At 44.4% G+C, this 15374-nt stretch overlaps 1 protein-coding gene across 2 annotated transcripts in view; it reads right to left on the reverse strand.

Annotated features, from left to right (window-relative positions):
• Positions 1–15374, reverse strand: part of MYLK3 (myosin light chain kinase 3) — a gene marked incomplete at its 5' end in the record, with an annotated part of 57906 nt that overhangs the window by 20259 nt on the left and 22273 nt on the right. For both annotated transcript variants that reach the window (XM_082677101.1, XM_082677100.1), the window contains 5 exons: positions 6269–6410; positions 7348–7457; positions 7878–7971; positions 8589–8694; positions 10104–10561. In XM_082677101.1, the coding sequence (XP_082533227.1) occupies positions 6269–6410; positions 7348–7457; positions 7878–7971; positions 8589–8694; positions 10104–10561 (910 nt within the window). The remainder of the gene's footprint in view (positions 1–6268; positions 6411–7347; positions 7458–7877; positions 7972–8588; positions 8695–10103; positions 10562–15374) is intronic.

The raw sequence follows: 15374 nt of genomic DNA on the forward strand, positions 1-15374 counted from the left end.
ATGTGGCCTAGTGTGAGACAATAAGGAGTAGTATGGACGGTGGGGAACTGGAGAACTCCTGTCCTGGGTAAAGGGGCAGCCACTGCTCAGCTCCAGCCACTGGCCACCACACAGGAATGCAGGCCCAGTCGCCAGAGTTCCTCAGTCCTCAAGGGAAGCCAGAAATCCAGGTTTAAGTAAAAATTCCATGCTTTTAAATGTTGACAACTTAATCCAATTTAAGCATGCATTCATCACGTATAGGAATCAAACACGACATGTCTGGGATGCGAATTTGGCCCACAAGCTGATTGTTTGTGACCATTGGCTTGGGGTGGCGGCTCCAAACCCTGGCTGCACGCTAGAATCATCAAGGAAGTCCTCAAAAGTCCCAACACCCAGGCCCCAACCCTGACCTGATTACATCAGAATCTCAGGGGTGAGACCAAATCTGCAGTAGCTTGGTCAAGGAGATCAGAGCTGCAAAATGTCAACCTGCCATTTTGTGGTGACAGCTGTGACCCATGGGATGGAGGTGCTGGACTTGACATACTTCTCTTAAGTGTTTCAGATCAGCTTGGAGGCCCTGAGGGAGACTGGAACGATTCTCGTTGCTTGTGCCAGACAAATTTGGATAGGGGTAGGGGTGGAGGGCAGATGGAGGGCTTATGGTATAAAGGATCTAGAGACCTAAGGCCAGTGCCTGAGGTCCAGGGGTCCATTACCAGGGTCCCTAGCCCTAGATGAGTACTTTCCCATTCCGGAAACTCAGTGTCTCCATCTGTAAAATGGGAATAATAACCTCTTCCTGCCTTCCTCCTGGGAGGGTGGGAAGATCAAATGACAGAGTACGCATTAAAAACTTTCCAGCTTATGAAGCAAATGTCAGGTACTATTTCTCCTAACAGAAGTTTTTATTGCTATTTACGTTACAAAGCGGTTGTGAAATCCCTCAGATAGGTTCAGGAAGTTGATGATTAAAAATCTTCATGTCTTGGGAATTCCCTGGTGGTGCAGTGGTTAAGAATCCGCCTGCCAATGCAGGGGACACGGGTTCGAGCCCTGGTCAGGGACGATCCCACATGCCGCAGAGCAATTGGGCCTGTGCGCCACAACTACTGACCCTGTGCTCTAGAGCCCGTGAGCCACAACTACTGAGACCACCTGCCACAACTACTGAAGCCCATGCACCTAGAGCCCATGCTCCGCAGCAAGAGAAACCACTGCAATGAGAAGCCCGCGCACCACAAGGAAGTGTAGCCCACACTTGCCACAACCAGAGAAAGCCCGCATGCAGCAACGAAGATCCAACGCAGCCAAAAATAAATTAATTTATTTAAAAATCCAAATAAATAAATAAAACTAAAACAAAAAGTCTTCATGTCTTCTTTGTAAGGTCTAGAACAACACTGTCCAATAGAAATATAATGTGAGCTACATATATAATTCAAAATTTTCTAATAGCCACATTAAATAAGTAAAAAGAAATAGGTGAACTTAATTTTCCTAAAATTTTGAAATATAAATAATAAACATAAATTATTGAAATATAAATAATAAACATAAATAATAAATAAATAATAAAACATGAGATCATAAAAAAATTACCATTTTAAAGTGTACAATTCAGTGGTTTTCAGTAGATAGTTCACCACTATCTAATTTTAGAACATTTTCAGCACTTCAAAAAAAAAAAACCCATATTCATCAGCAGTCACTCTCCATCCTCCTCACCCACAACTCCTGGCAATCACTAATGTATTTTCTGTCTCTGTAGATTTGCCTGTTCTGGTCATTTCATATAAATGGAATCATATGAATCATAAATATGTGACCTTTTGCATCTGATTTCTTTCAGTCAGCATAATATTTTCAAGGTTCATTCATGTACCAATACTTGATTCCTTTTCATGGCTGAATAATATTCATTGTAAGGACAGTACCTACCACATTTTGTTTATCTATTCATCAGTTAGTAAACATTGGGGTTTTTTCTACTTTTTGGCTATTATGCATAATGCTGCTAAGGACATTTGTGTACAAGTTTTTGTGTTGACTTCTGTTTTCAATTCTTGAGTATATGCCTAGAAGTGAAATTGCTGGGTCATATGATAACTCTTTGTTTAACATTATAGGAACTGCCAAATTGTTTTCTAAAGTGGATGCACAACTTTACAATCCCACCAGCAATGTACGAGAGTTCCAATTTCTCCAAATCCTAGTAACACTTCTTGTCTGCCATTTTTATTTTTTATTTTAGCTAATCCAATGGGTGTGAAATAGTATCTCATTGTACTTTTGATTTACATTTCTCTTCTGACTAATGATGTTAAAAATCTTTTCATGTGCTTATTGGCCATTTTTATATCCTCATTGGATAAATGTCTATTCAAATTCTTTGCCCATTTTCAAATTTGTCTTTCTCAATGAGTTGTAAGAGTTCTTTATATATCCTAGATACAAGTTCTTTATCAGATATATGATTTGAAAATATTTTCTCCCATTCTGTGGGCTGTTATTTCATTTTCATTATGGTGTCCTTCGAAACATAACGGTTTCTAATTTTGATGAAGTGTAATTTATCAACTTTGCTCTTATAGCTTGAGCTTTTGATTCATATATAATATACTCCTATGCTTTCTTCTAAGAACTTTATAGTTTTAGCTCTTACATTTAGGTCTATAACCATTTTGAGTTAATATTTGTATATATTATGAGGTAGGGGTTCAACTTTCATGTGGATATCAAGCATGGTGTCCCAGCACCATTTGCTGAAAAGACTATTCTTTGCCCATTGAATTGTCATGGCACTTTTTTCAAAAATCTATTGACCACAAATATAAGGGTTTAATTCTGGACTCTCAATGGTATTCCATTGATCTGTCTGTCTGTCCTTACATCATAATACAGTTTTGATTTCTGTAGCTTAGTAGTAAGTTTTGAAGTTGGGAAATGTGAGTCCTCCAAATTTGTCCTTTTTCGAGATTGTTTTTGCTATTCTGGGTCCCATAAATTTCCATCTGAATTTTAGGATTAGATCATTAATTTCTGCAAAGAAGCCAGCTGTGATTTTGATAGGATTGCACTGAACACACAGATCATTTTGGAGAGTATTGCCATCTTAACAATATTAAGTTGTCTGATCTACGAATATGGGATGTCTTTCCATTTACTTATGCCATCTTTAATTTCTTTCAACAATGTTTCATAGTTTTCAGAATATAAGGCTTATACATCTTTGGTCAAATTCATTTCTAAGTATTGTATTCTTTCTGATGCTACTGTAAATGAAATAGTTTTCTTAATTTTATTTACAGAATGTCAACTGCTAATGTATGGAAATACAATTGATTTTTACATCTTACATCCTACAACATTGCTGAACTAATTTATTAGTTCTAATAGTTTCCCTCCACCCTCCTTAGGATTTTCTATATCAAAATCATGTCATCTGTGAATAGAATTTTACTTCTTCCTCTCCAATCTGGATGTCTTTTATTTATTCTCTTGCCTAATTGCCCTGGTTAGAACCACAAGTACAATGTTTAATAGAAATGGCAAGAATATACACCCATGTCTTGTTTCTGATGTTAAAAGGTAAACATTCAACATTTTATCATTAAGTTTAAAATTAGCTGTGTGTTTTTCATAGATGACTTTTATCAGGTTAAGGAGTTCTCTTCTATACCTAATTTGTTTAGTGTTTTCACCATGAAAAGTTGTTTGATTTTGTCAAGTGATTTTTCTAGCTACTAAAATGATCATGTGATGTTGTCCTTTATTCTTTTAATATGGCATATTACATTGATTGATTTTTCATATGTTAAACCAACCTTGCACTCTTGGGACAAATCCCACTTTGTGATGTGTATAATCCTTTTTTTTTTTTTTTTTTTTCGGTACACGGGCCTTTCACGGTTGTGGCCTGTCCTGTTGCGGAGCACAGGCTCCGGACGCGCAGGCCCAGTGGCCATGGCTCACAGGCCCAGCCACTTCGCAGCATGTGGGCTCTTCCTGGACCGGGGCACAAACCCCTGTCCCCTGCGCCACCAGGGAAGCCCTGTATAACCCTTTTTAAATGTTGCTGTATTCAGTTTACTAATTTTTTATTGAGAATTTTTACATCTATATTCACAAGGGATATTCGTCTGTAGTTTCATCACAAGAAGTGATGTCTGCCTGGTTTTGGAATCAGGATAAGTCTTGTCTCATAAAATGAGTGAGGAAGTGTTTTATTCTCTTCTAATTTTTGGAACAGTTTGTGAAGGATTGGTATTAATTCTTTAAACATTTGGTAGAATTCACCAGTGAAGCCACATGGGCCTAGGCTTTTCTTTGTGGGTAGCTTTTTACACCAATTTGATTGTTTTAATTGTTACAAGTCTATTCAGATTTTCTATTCCTTTTGAGTGAGTTTTCAGAAGTTTGTGTCTTTTGGGGGAATTCTTCCATTTTATCTACATTATCTAATTTACTGGCATACAATTTTTCATAACATTCCCTTATAATCTTTATTTCTGTAAGGATTGGTAGTGATGCCCCCTCTTTCATTCCATTAATTTTAGTAATTTGAGTCTTCTCTCTAGTTCAATATAGCTAAAGATTTGTCAATTTATTGATCTTTTCAAAGAACCAACTTTTGGTTTCATTGATTTTCTCTACTGTTTCTCTGTTCTCTGTTTCAATTATTTCTGCTCTAACCTTTCTTATTTGTATCCTCTGCTTGCTTTGAGTTTAGCTTGCTCTTCTTTTTCTAGTTTCTTAAGATGGAATGTTAGATTATTGGTTTGAGATGTTCTTTTTAATATATAAGTATTTGCAATTACAAATTTCATTCCTAGTTTAGATGCACCCCCATAAGTCTTGGCATGTTGTGTTCTCATTTTCATTCATCTCAAAGTATTTTCTAAAACTTAATTTTAATAATAATTTTCTCTGGCCTGATATATCAAAAACACTACCATTTCAATAAGTTATCAAAATAAAAAATATCGATGAAACATTTTCCATTATTTTTATCATATTGCCTTTGAAGTCCATTGTGCATTTTACATTTATAGCACATCTCAAATCAGACACTAAATTTTCATCAGAAATACTTTAGATGTATTTAGATCTCATGAATTATTTGTATTTAGATTTCATGAAATTGATAGCTTTTGAAAAACAAATTAACATATTGAAATTGTTCCAAATATACTTAATGTTTTTCAATAATTTAATCATGTCAATTTTTAGATTTAAATTAATAAAATTTAAAATTCAGTTCCTCACTCACACCGGTTATATTTCAAGTGCTTAGTAGTCAAATGTGGGGCTTCCCTGGCAGTCCAGTGATCAAGACTCCACACTTCCACTTCAGGGGGCATGGGTTTGATCCCTGGTTGGGGAACGAAGATGTCACAAGGCACAGTCAAAAAAAAAAGAAAAGAAAAGAAAAGGAAATTCTGCCATTTGTGACAAGATGGAACTTGACGGCATTATGCAAAGTGAAATAAATCAGACAGACAAAGACACTTACTGTATGATCTCAGTTATAAGTAGAATCTAAAAAATTGGAGTCATCACACTTCCTGATCTCAAACTATAACTAAGCTACACTAATCAAAATAGTATAATATAGGCATAAAAAGGCAGACATGTAGATCAATGGAACAGAATAGACATCCCAGAAATAAACCCATGTACAAAAAAGAAAGAAAAGAATGGCTACCTCGTGCTTACTTTTTGTCAAGTAGACAAAAGAAGCTGTAATGCATTCATTCAATGGACTATACCATGGCCCTTAAAGAGAATGAGAAAAGATGTCTACAGTGTACTGTTAACTAAAAAGGGCAAGTTTAAAAACGAGATGTATAGTATGATCCCTTGTGTGTGTGTGTGTTTGTTGTGCCAAATTGCTAATACAGAAGACCTCTCAGCACAGAGACTGGGTGGGAAGAACTTTCACTGTGCATTTCATACATTTCTATATTGTCTATACTTGTTACCACATGCATGTTTCTATTTTAGTTTTTAAAAACTAATCTTAGAGATTTTTTTATAGAAAAAAGTCACTGTATCATTTGATCGTCAAAGAACACTTAATGAGGTACCTATTTTCCACATGTCACAGATGGAGGAACTGAGGCTCAGAGACTTGGCCTGCCCTAGACTCCAGAAGTAGGCAATGGCAGAGTAAGGAATGGAAGCCAGGATTGGGTGCTGACAGAGCTCTCAAAGATGAGAGAGCAGCAGAGGCTCAGGAACCAGGGCACCCAACCGCCACATGCCCAGGGCGGAGCCTGACCTTGAGGTCCAAGTGCAGGACGTACTGCTGATGGAGGTATTGCACACCCTCGCAGACCTGCTTGGTGAACAACACCACATCCAGTTCAGTCAGGTTGTACTTCTCTTCTGTGATCCGGTCAAAGAGCTCACCCCCATCCACACTGCCAAGGCAAAGGAAGAGGCAAGCACTGACTGAGCAGGGCTCTCAGAAGACTGGTCCACTCATCACCAGGTGAGCCCAAGGGTGCCACTGCCATCTGGGGTTTTACGGGGACCTTTGCTCTTGTCCATTCCCAGCTCAGAGTATGGGTGGTAAAAAGGAAGCGATGGGCCAGATGGGAGACTGGGGCTTATCTGCAGTGTTGATCATCCAGGCTCACTCTGGATACTCACTCTTGATACTCTAGGCCAAGGTTGTAAGCTCATTGGCCTACAGGGGCCAATTAGTACCTACATGGCAAGAAGCCTAAATCAGACCAGATGTAAGACAAAACTTTTCTTAGAACACATAGCCCTTAGTCTAACTTCTTTTTCCACTTTTTATAGAGAACTGACACGACAAATATTTCACTATCCTCAGTCCTACCAGAAGGAAAATAGCAACACAAGCACAATAATAAATGTCCCCTGAGCCCCTGGCCTCAACGTCATGGGTAGCTGGAAGTGATAGGGACTGTAGCAAATGGGAGTTTGATTGCCCCGTCTACAAAGGTCAGTTACTATGAGCTCCATCACACCACTTCCAACTGGAAATGTAGATCCAGCATTACCAGATCTTTTATATTTGCAAGGAAAGCTAGACATCTAGGTTTTAATGTGAAATTTCCCAATTTCCAACTAACAACTAAATTTAGTTAACAACTAAATCAAAATTACTAAAAATTGTGTAGGCCAAAACAATATCTGTAGGTCAAATCAGGTTCACTGGCTGCTGGTTTGTGACAAATGGCTTTGTCCTCTGTGCTCTATGTTGGAGGTCAGGCAGAGGAGGTGATGCCTTTCCCTGGGTGTCACTGAGAGGGGAAGGAAAGGGAGAGTTTTGCTGGAATCTCAGTTCCCAGCCCCACCCCGAGCCCTGGCCCCGTCTCCCATGCTCACTACTCCATGACAAGGGTAAAGCTGTTCTTGCTCTCAAAGGCATCGTAGAGCTGGATCAGGTTCACATGGCTGAGCTGGTTCATGATGGTGATCTCGTTCTTCACATCCTCCTTGTGGAGCCAAAGGGGAGAGGAGTTTCCAAGAAATGGGTCAGGAAGAGAAGTCAGCTGCCCTTCCCAAGACACACACATCCCCACCCTGCATCCTCATTTCCTGTTCTCACACCAGCTTTCCTCAACTCACCACCCACACCAGCTTCTTACAGCAGCAAGGGCCCACCCATTTCACAGATAGGAAACCTGAAGCCCAAAAAGGAACCCTGGAGGTCTAGGAGGACCTGTTGCCCAGGGTGCAAGGTGACCTGCTGACTGGAGTGTGGGAGTCATGGAAAAGAGGCAGGAAAGGTGGCTAGGTTTCCTGCTCAGAGTGGAGGGGCCTGGTGCAGTGTGGGGTCCAGGGTGGCCCAGAGGGAAGTGAAGGAATCCTGAGCTTGGTCCGGGACACCCACTGGCCTGGGGCAAAAACCTCACCCGGTCCTTGGCACTCTTCACTTTGATGATCTTGGCCGCCAGCGAGAGGCCCGTGGTCTTCTCCGTGCATCTGTGGACCTGGCCAAACCGGCCCCTGCAGAGATATGATGACAGAGCAGTCTCAGAGCCCCAGAAGCACACCCGCCATGTGGTGGGCCAGCCCCATCCTGGACCCTGGGCTTTCTGGTCCTACCTCTACTCCGCACACACCACAGGGATTACCCTGCACCCCAGAGTTATCAGTCACCACCCGCACACCCACGGGCTCTGAACCTGGAAAAGAGCTTCTTCACCCCATATATGTGGGCCATCCTGCACCCCAGAGGATGTCCCCCCAACCCACAGAACCCAGCCCATCCTGCACCCCAGGTGGTGTCCCTGTCACCCACACCACCCAGGCCGTCCTGCACCCTAGAGGACATCCCTCTTACCCCACCCCATGTCAGCTCCTGTGCCACCTCCATTACACGGGTCTCAGGCCCGCACTGTGGGCCCTCCTGCACCCTACACTTCATCTCACTCACACCATGCGGGCCCTCCTGCACTCCGCGGATATCTCCTCACCCACTCTTTGTGAGCCCTCCGCCCACTCCCATGCTGTGCGGGACATCCCACTCCTGGCGGTGGCTCCATCGATCAGTTCCTGAGAACCACAGCGGCACGCAGCTGTCCAGTTGCCCCGCCCCTCATCAAGGCAGAAGGCCAGCTTACCCTCCCAGGACTTCGTGCTGGCACACTGTGTAGCCCGCTGAGGTCGAGGTCTCCCTCACACTCACCATCCGATGCTCGAAGGGGGCTGGCGGGGCTGGACTGTCGTCTGTTCGGGAGACAGCAACCTGTGAGCCTCCTTCGTGCCGTCCCCACCTCTCAGCTCCCCCCACCCCCAGTCCCAGACCCACTTGGTTCAAAAACGGCTTCTGCCAGTTTGTTGGGGGCTTATCGAGGGAGTACTCAGAGTGTTCCAGGAACAACTCCATGACCTCTGCAACCCTGGACCCAGAGCAGGGGAAATACTTCTATTTTCTCTTAGTTTGTCTCACAAGCCACTTTCTGCTCCCCAAAGTAGAAGACTGAATTTGCTTTGAGAGCATATTGTGTACCTTTTTTGTGTCTGCAAAGGTGAGCCCAAGCCCTAGACTACAAGGGGGTAACATTTGCATGATTGTGTTGTTTCCTGGGCCCCTGGAAAGCCTGGGTGTGTCGCAGAGAATCCACATCTAGAATTCCAGTCTGAAGTCTCCTTCACTGCAAAGTAACTGCCTTCTCTTCTGGAGCCCAACCATCAGATCCTGGCTCTGTCAGCACTGACCTTGTGACCTTAAACGTGCTTCTTAGCCCCTCCTGTGTTTCACGTGTCTCCACTCCACAGGCCTGTGAGGGTAAACGCCACCACAAATGCCCGAGGCTCGGCTCACAGGGAGTCCTCAGCTAACATTGGCTTTATCACCATCTCAAGTCTCAGAAAAGGCTCTAAAGTCACAGCCTGCTCTCAGCTGTGTTTCAGGAATTAAGGGAGGCCTACGTCCACATCTGGACCAGGTCATACAAGGGGAGAGGAAGCAGCCAGAGAAGTCAGAGCACAGCACAGGGCAACCGTGGAGCCCGGAACTGGCAAGGGGCACCAGGATGACCTGCAGAATGCTCAGCTCTTCCTCAGGGACCTCCAGAAATTCTGGAACAGGGAGTCAGCAAATGGTGGCCTTCCAGCAGCCATATGGGATGAGGGCTCAGACCAACGAGGGTGTGGCCCTAAGGGCTGGAGGAGTTGAGGCCCTTTAGGTCACAGGAACACAAGGACGCCTCCCACCACCATTGGGACAGAAAGCAGGTCAGCAGCCCCTTCCCAATCCTGGATGAGAGTCAGCCCACTGAGTGCAAATGGTTGATAGTGGGTTATATATACCAGTTAATGGATTTGCCTTTTAGCAGAAGCCTTCCCTGTCTCAATCCAGAATGATACCAATAGTATCGGGCAGGCAGGTGGCTTTGAGAAATCCGAGTTGAGCCCCATGGGTTCCCTCCTCTCCGATGGCTAGAGCCAACATGAGCTCAGCCTGCTGCATCTCCGTGCCTTGGTCTCCAGCCCTGGGATGTGCTGGCAGGCTGTTCCCAGTCTTCGACTCCCCAACACCCACATTCTCTCTCCCTGGAAGCTTCAGGGAGGCCTCCCAGAGTAGGCCTTTCAAACTCACTCACCTCGGGGCACATAGCAATGCCCTCACTTACCCAGAAACAGGCTGCCCGCCTCAGCTCCTGGGGGTGTCCTCCTTCCTGCTTCAGCTCTGCTCGTGCCCCTGGCTGTGTAGTCTTTTCCAGGCTCAGGGTTCCCTGCTCCTGGGCCTGTGTCCTGCTGCAGGCCTGGGGTCCTGGCATCGGCTCCCTTGTCCCTCCAGGCCCTGCTTGGTGTCATGGCGGGCTCAGGCCCAGATCCCTGTTTCTCTTTGGCCTTTGCTCCACAGTCGCTGCTCCGCTTCCACAGTGGGGAAAACACCCCGGCTCCTTTTGGGATATGTTTTCCTGACTCAGTCCCAGGGGCCTGGGGGTAGCACGTGGGCCCAGGTGAGTCCTGTTCACCTGGATGGGCAGCTGCTAGAGCCTCTGCAGGGGGCGTGGTTCTGAGGCTGCCGCCTCGTGTCACAAGTAGCTCCCCAGGGATGTCTGTCTCCTGCACATGGATGGAGATCCTGGGGCAGAGAGAAATGTGGCCCTGAGGTTAAAAGCAAGAACCTGAGTCAGAACAGACCTGGGTTCAAATGCCTGCTGCTGCCATTCACTGACCACGGCTTCTTAGCCTCAGTTTTCTCATCTGTTAAAACGGGCCCTTTGGGTTGTTATAATAGTAAGAGTTAGCTTGTGGTTGAAACCAGCAGATTCCATCCCCTGTCCCTCTCTACCTAGACAGGACACCAGGGGAGAGACTGGCTTCAGTGACATACGGTGCCACCAGCTCTCAGGATTCCACTGGATCAGCATCCAGGAAAGACTTGAAGCAACCTGTGGTGGATGGGGCTTGGGAGGAGTGGGGAGGTGGGCACCAGCTGTCTCTGTGGCCCCTTGGGAATGTGCTTCTGCTCCAGGAGGAATGTGGCCGGGAGGCAGGAGACCTGGGCTCTTCCCTCCCTTCTTTGGGCCTCAGTTTCCCTTCCATTAAATGAAGAGAAGGGTGAACCAAGTCAAACATCACACTGAAGCTTCAGGTCAGACACATTTTAGTAAAATCAGGGAATTGCTCATAAGAGTCTGGACTTTCTGTTTCTCCTGAATAAAACAGTCCTGGCTGTGCTGGGCCTGCGTGCTTACACAGCTGAGGAAACTCTCTGCCTCCCTACAGGCCCCCCTGCACCACTGGGCCATGCCAATGGGCCATGCCACTGGGCCATGCCACTGGGCCCGCTGCATCCACCTTTGTTACCCAGACCAAGCAGCATTGTGGTTTTGGAAGCCAGCTGGAGGTCAGGAAGGCCTTCTAAGCCCTGACATTCAGAGGGAAGTACCCTGATCCTGGGAGCTTCAGACCCTCCCTCTCAGAGTTGCCCTCTGACTGCCCTTCACAACCCCACTGCCGAGGTCTATGAGTGTTGGGGCAGGGGTGAGGGGGTGAGTGCCTGGGGGGGACTGAGTCTCAGGAGGGAGCCAGGCGGCCTCCATCCTGGCCGTAGTTCTGCCACAGGTTGCTGAACAGGGCTGGGTTTGGGCAAGTCTAGCCTCAGCAACCTCTTCTGTCAAACAGGGACAGTAACACTTCACAGATGTACTGAGAGTCGACTAAGAAATGAAAGTACAAATGCAGGAGGTTCAAACAGTGAAGCCTAAAATGGTGCAGCTACTGTGGAAATCAGTATGGCAGTTCCTAAAAAATGTAAAAATAGAACTACCATATGATCCAGCAATCTCACTTCTGGAAATATATCCAAAAGAATTGAAAGCAGAATCTCAAAGAGATTTGCACAGCCATGTTCACTGCAGCATTATTCACAACAGCCAAATGTGGAAGCAACCCAAGTGTCCAGTGATGGATGAATGGATAAAAAAATGTAGCATATACATACAATGGAATATTATTCATCCTTAAAAAGGAAGGAAGTTCTGACCTGGATGAACCTTGAGGACTTTATCCTAAGTGAAATAAGCCAGTGACAGAAAGACTGATTCCACATATATGAATGAATGAATCATATGAAGGACTTACAATAGTCAAATTCATAGAGACAGAAAGTAGAAAGGTGGTTACCATGATCTGGAGGGGAGGCGTTTGATGGTAACAGAGTTTCAGATTTACAAGACAAAAAAGTTCTGGAGATCTGTGTCACAGCAATATGAATATACTTAACACAACTACACTATACACTTGAAAATGATTAAGATGGTAAATTTTATGTTATGAGTTTTTAACCACATTTTTTTAAAAATTAAGGCTTTCCCTAGCAGCTGGAGGCCCAGGCCCCTCCTCTGAGCTGCTGCAGGTCCTCTGAGAGCAGTGCCTACTTCTGAATGCACCTGGTTCGGCAGCCTGTTCACAGCTAAGCCTTGGGTGGGAGCCAGCAAAAGTCCCCCGACACTCCCTCAGGAGCAAGTACGGGTTGGTGATGATAGGGTAGGATGGGAAGGGTGGCATCCAAGCCCAGCTCAGCCCTTGCCTTAACCAAGGGACATGGGAAACTGCAGGAAGCCAGTTTCTGGAAGAATATCCAGGTAGCCAGGTAGCCAGCTAAGAAGGCCAACAGCCATTGAGTTCCTCTTGGTCTTCATACCTGGGGGCATGGGATGACCCCAAGGTACTGCCATGCATTCCCATGCCACTCTGAGTGCCTAAGGCTTCCCCACTTCCTGCGCAGCACACCCAGGGCAGGCATTGCTAATTGATTGCAGCACTCTATTCCACCAAGTCCAGCAACGGCCCAAGGATCCTCTACACAGGCAGCCACTGCCAATCACAGCCAATGCTCGAGTTCAAATCCATTTTTCTCAAGATATACCCATGTGCTAGGTGACGGAGGGTAGGCAGTGATCGCCCCACTTCCTGAGCCCAGTCTGGTGTCTGAAATTCAACTCAGGGTTGAAACTGACACACAGACCTTTCCCCCTCACCCAGAATTCTTTTAGGGCCCCTAACAAGTTCATGGAAAGTTCATCCCCACCCTAGATTCCACATTTAGAGCCTTGGCCAGGATCCAAGGATGCCTGCCAGGAATCCCTCCCTCCAGCTGTTTAGGTCTCCTGGGGACTCATATTTCCTTCCAGAACAAAGGCAGAAAAAGGACTGGGCTTCCCTGCCAGCCACCACAGCATACACAGACACCAGCTCCTCTCCCTGAGCCAGGCCTTGGGGGACTCAGTTATAGATCAGGACAGCCAAGGGCAGGTGCAGAAGGGCACAAGTCCCTTTAGAGAAAGGCCCAGGAAGCAGAGTGCCCTTCAGTGGGCTGCCTGGGACCAGGATGCGCTGCCCCTGGAGAACACTGCTGGAAAACACAGGGCTAGGTAGGACCTGACAGTCAGCAGTTCTGGCTCTTCATTTTCCTGCACCATGTCTGCTGAGGGCATGTCCTGAGACTGAGTCCTTAGAGCTCCAAGTCCACTTCCAGAGCTCCAAGCATAATCTTTCTGAAAGCCCCTGGATTGATTCAGCCCATACCAACCTCCCACCTCTGAACACCCATCATTCTCTCCCCATCATAGTATTTAAGACTTAACTAAATGCTGACCTGAAAAAACAGGATGGTGCAGTGGTTAGGGGCACAGACTCTGGAGTCCAAAAACCTAGATCCAGCCTCTTAAATTTTTTGAGAATTGTTTTGTGGCCTAGCATGTGATCTATCCTGGAGAACATTCCATGTGTACTTGAAAATAATGTGTATTTATTTATTTATTTATTTATTTATGGCTGTGTTGGGTCTTCGTTGCTGTGTGCAGGCTTTCTCTAGTTGCAGCGAGTGGGGGCTACTCTTCATTGCAGCACGCAAGCTTCTCATTGCGGTGGTTTCTCTTATTGCAGTGGCTTCACTTGTTGCGGAGCACAGGTTCTAGGCACGTGGGTTTCAATAGTTGTGGCTCACGGGCTCTAGAGCACAAGCTCAGTAGTTGTGGCACACGGGCTTAGTGGCATGTGGGATCTTCCCAGACCAGGGCTCGAACCCGTGTCCCCTGCATTGGCAGGAAGATTCTTAACCACTGCACCACCAGAGAAATCCTGAATGTGTATTCTTATATCAAGCATTTTTTCCAGCTACAGTGGTATGAAATCAGAAATCAATTATAGAAAGAAAAATGGAACAAGAAGAGACACGTGGAGACTAAATGACATGCTACTAAAAAACCAATGTGTCAATGATGAAATCAAAGAGGAAATCAGAAAATACCTTGAGACAAATGAAGATGGAAACACAACACTCAAAAACCTATGGGATGCAGTAAAAGCAGTTCTAAGAGGGAAGCTGATAGCAGTACAGGCTTTCCTCAAGAAACAAGAAAAACATCAAGCAACCTAAACTACCACCTAAAGGAATTACCACCTAAAGAAGAACAAAGAAGGCCCAAAGTCAGCAAAAGGAAAGAAAAAATAAATATTAAAGAGGAAATAAATACAATAGAGATCAAAACACAATAGAAAATATCAATGAAACCAAGAGGTGGTTTTTTGAAAAGACAAACAAAATTGATAAACCTTTTTTTTTTTTGATAAACCTTTAACCACACTAATCAAGAAGAAAGGAGAGAGGACCCAAATAAACAAAATAAGAAATGAAAGAGGACAAGGTCCTACTGTAGAGCACAGAGAACTATATTCACTATCCTATGATAAACCATAGTGGAAAAGAATATTTTTAAAAAGAATGTATATATATGTAGAACTGAATCACTTTGCTGTATATGTATGCATAACTGAATCACTTTGCTGTACAGCAGAAAGTAACACAACATTGTAAATCAACTATACTTCAATTAAAAACAAACAAGAAAAGAAATGAAAGAGGGTAAATAACAAACAATACCACAGAACTACAAAAAATCATAAAAGAATACTATGAACAGCTATACGTGAACAAATTGGACAACCTAGAACAAAGTTCTAGAAACATACAACCTGCCAAGACTGAATCAAGAACAAACAGACAATTTGAACAGACTGATCACTAGTAGTGAAACTGAATTTGTAATTTAAAAAAAACTCCCAGCAAACAAAAGTCCAGGGTTGGACAGCTTCACAGGGTAATTCTTTTTTGTGTTCTATAAAAAAGAACTAGTGCTTATCCTTTTCAAACTAGTCCAAAAACTTGAAGAGGATGGAACACTCCCAAATGCATTCTATGAGGCCACCATTACCCTGATACCAAAATCAGAAAAAGACACTACAACAAAAGCAAACTATAGGCCAGTATCTTTGATGAAAATAGATGCAAAAATCCTCAACAAAATATTAGCAAACTAAATCCAACAATATATAAAAAGGATTGTACACCATGATCAAGTGGGATTTATTCCAGGGACCCAAGGATG

Source organism: Grampus griseus (genome assembly GCF_964374135.1).
Source record: "Grampus griseus genome assembly, chromosome: 19".
Taxonomy (NCBI): Eukaryota; Metazoa; Chordata; class Mammalia; order Artiodactyla; family Delphinidae; genus Grampus; species Grampus griseus.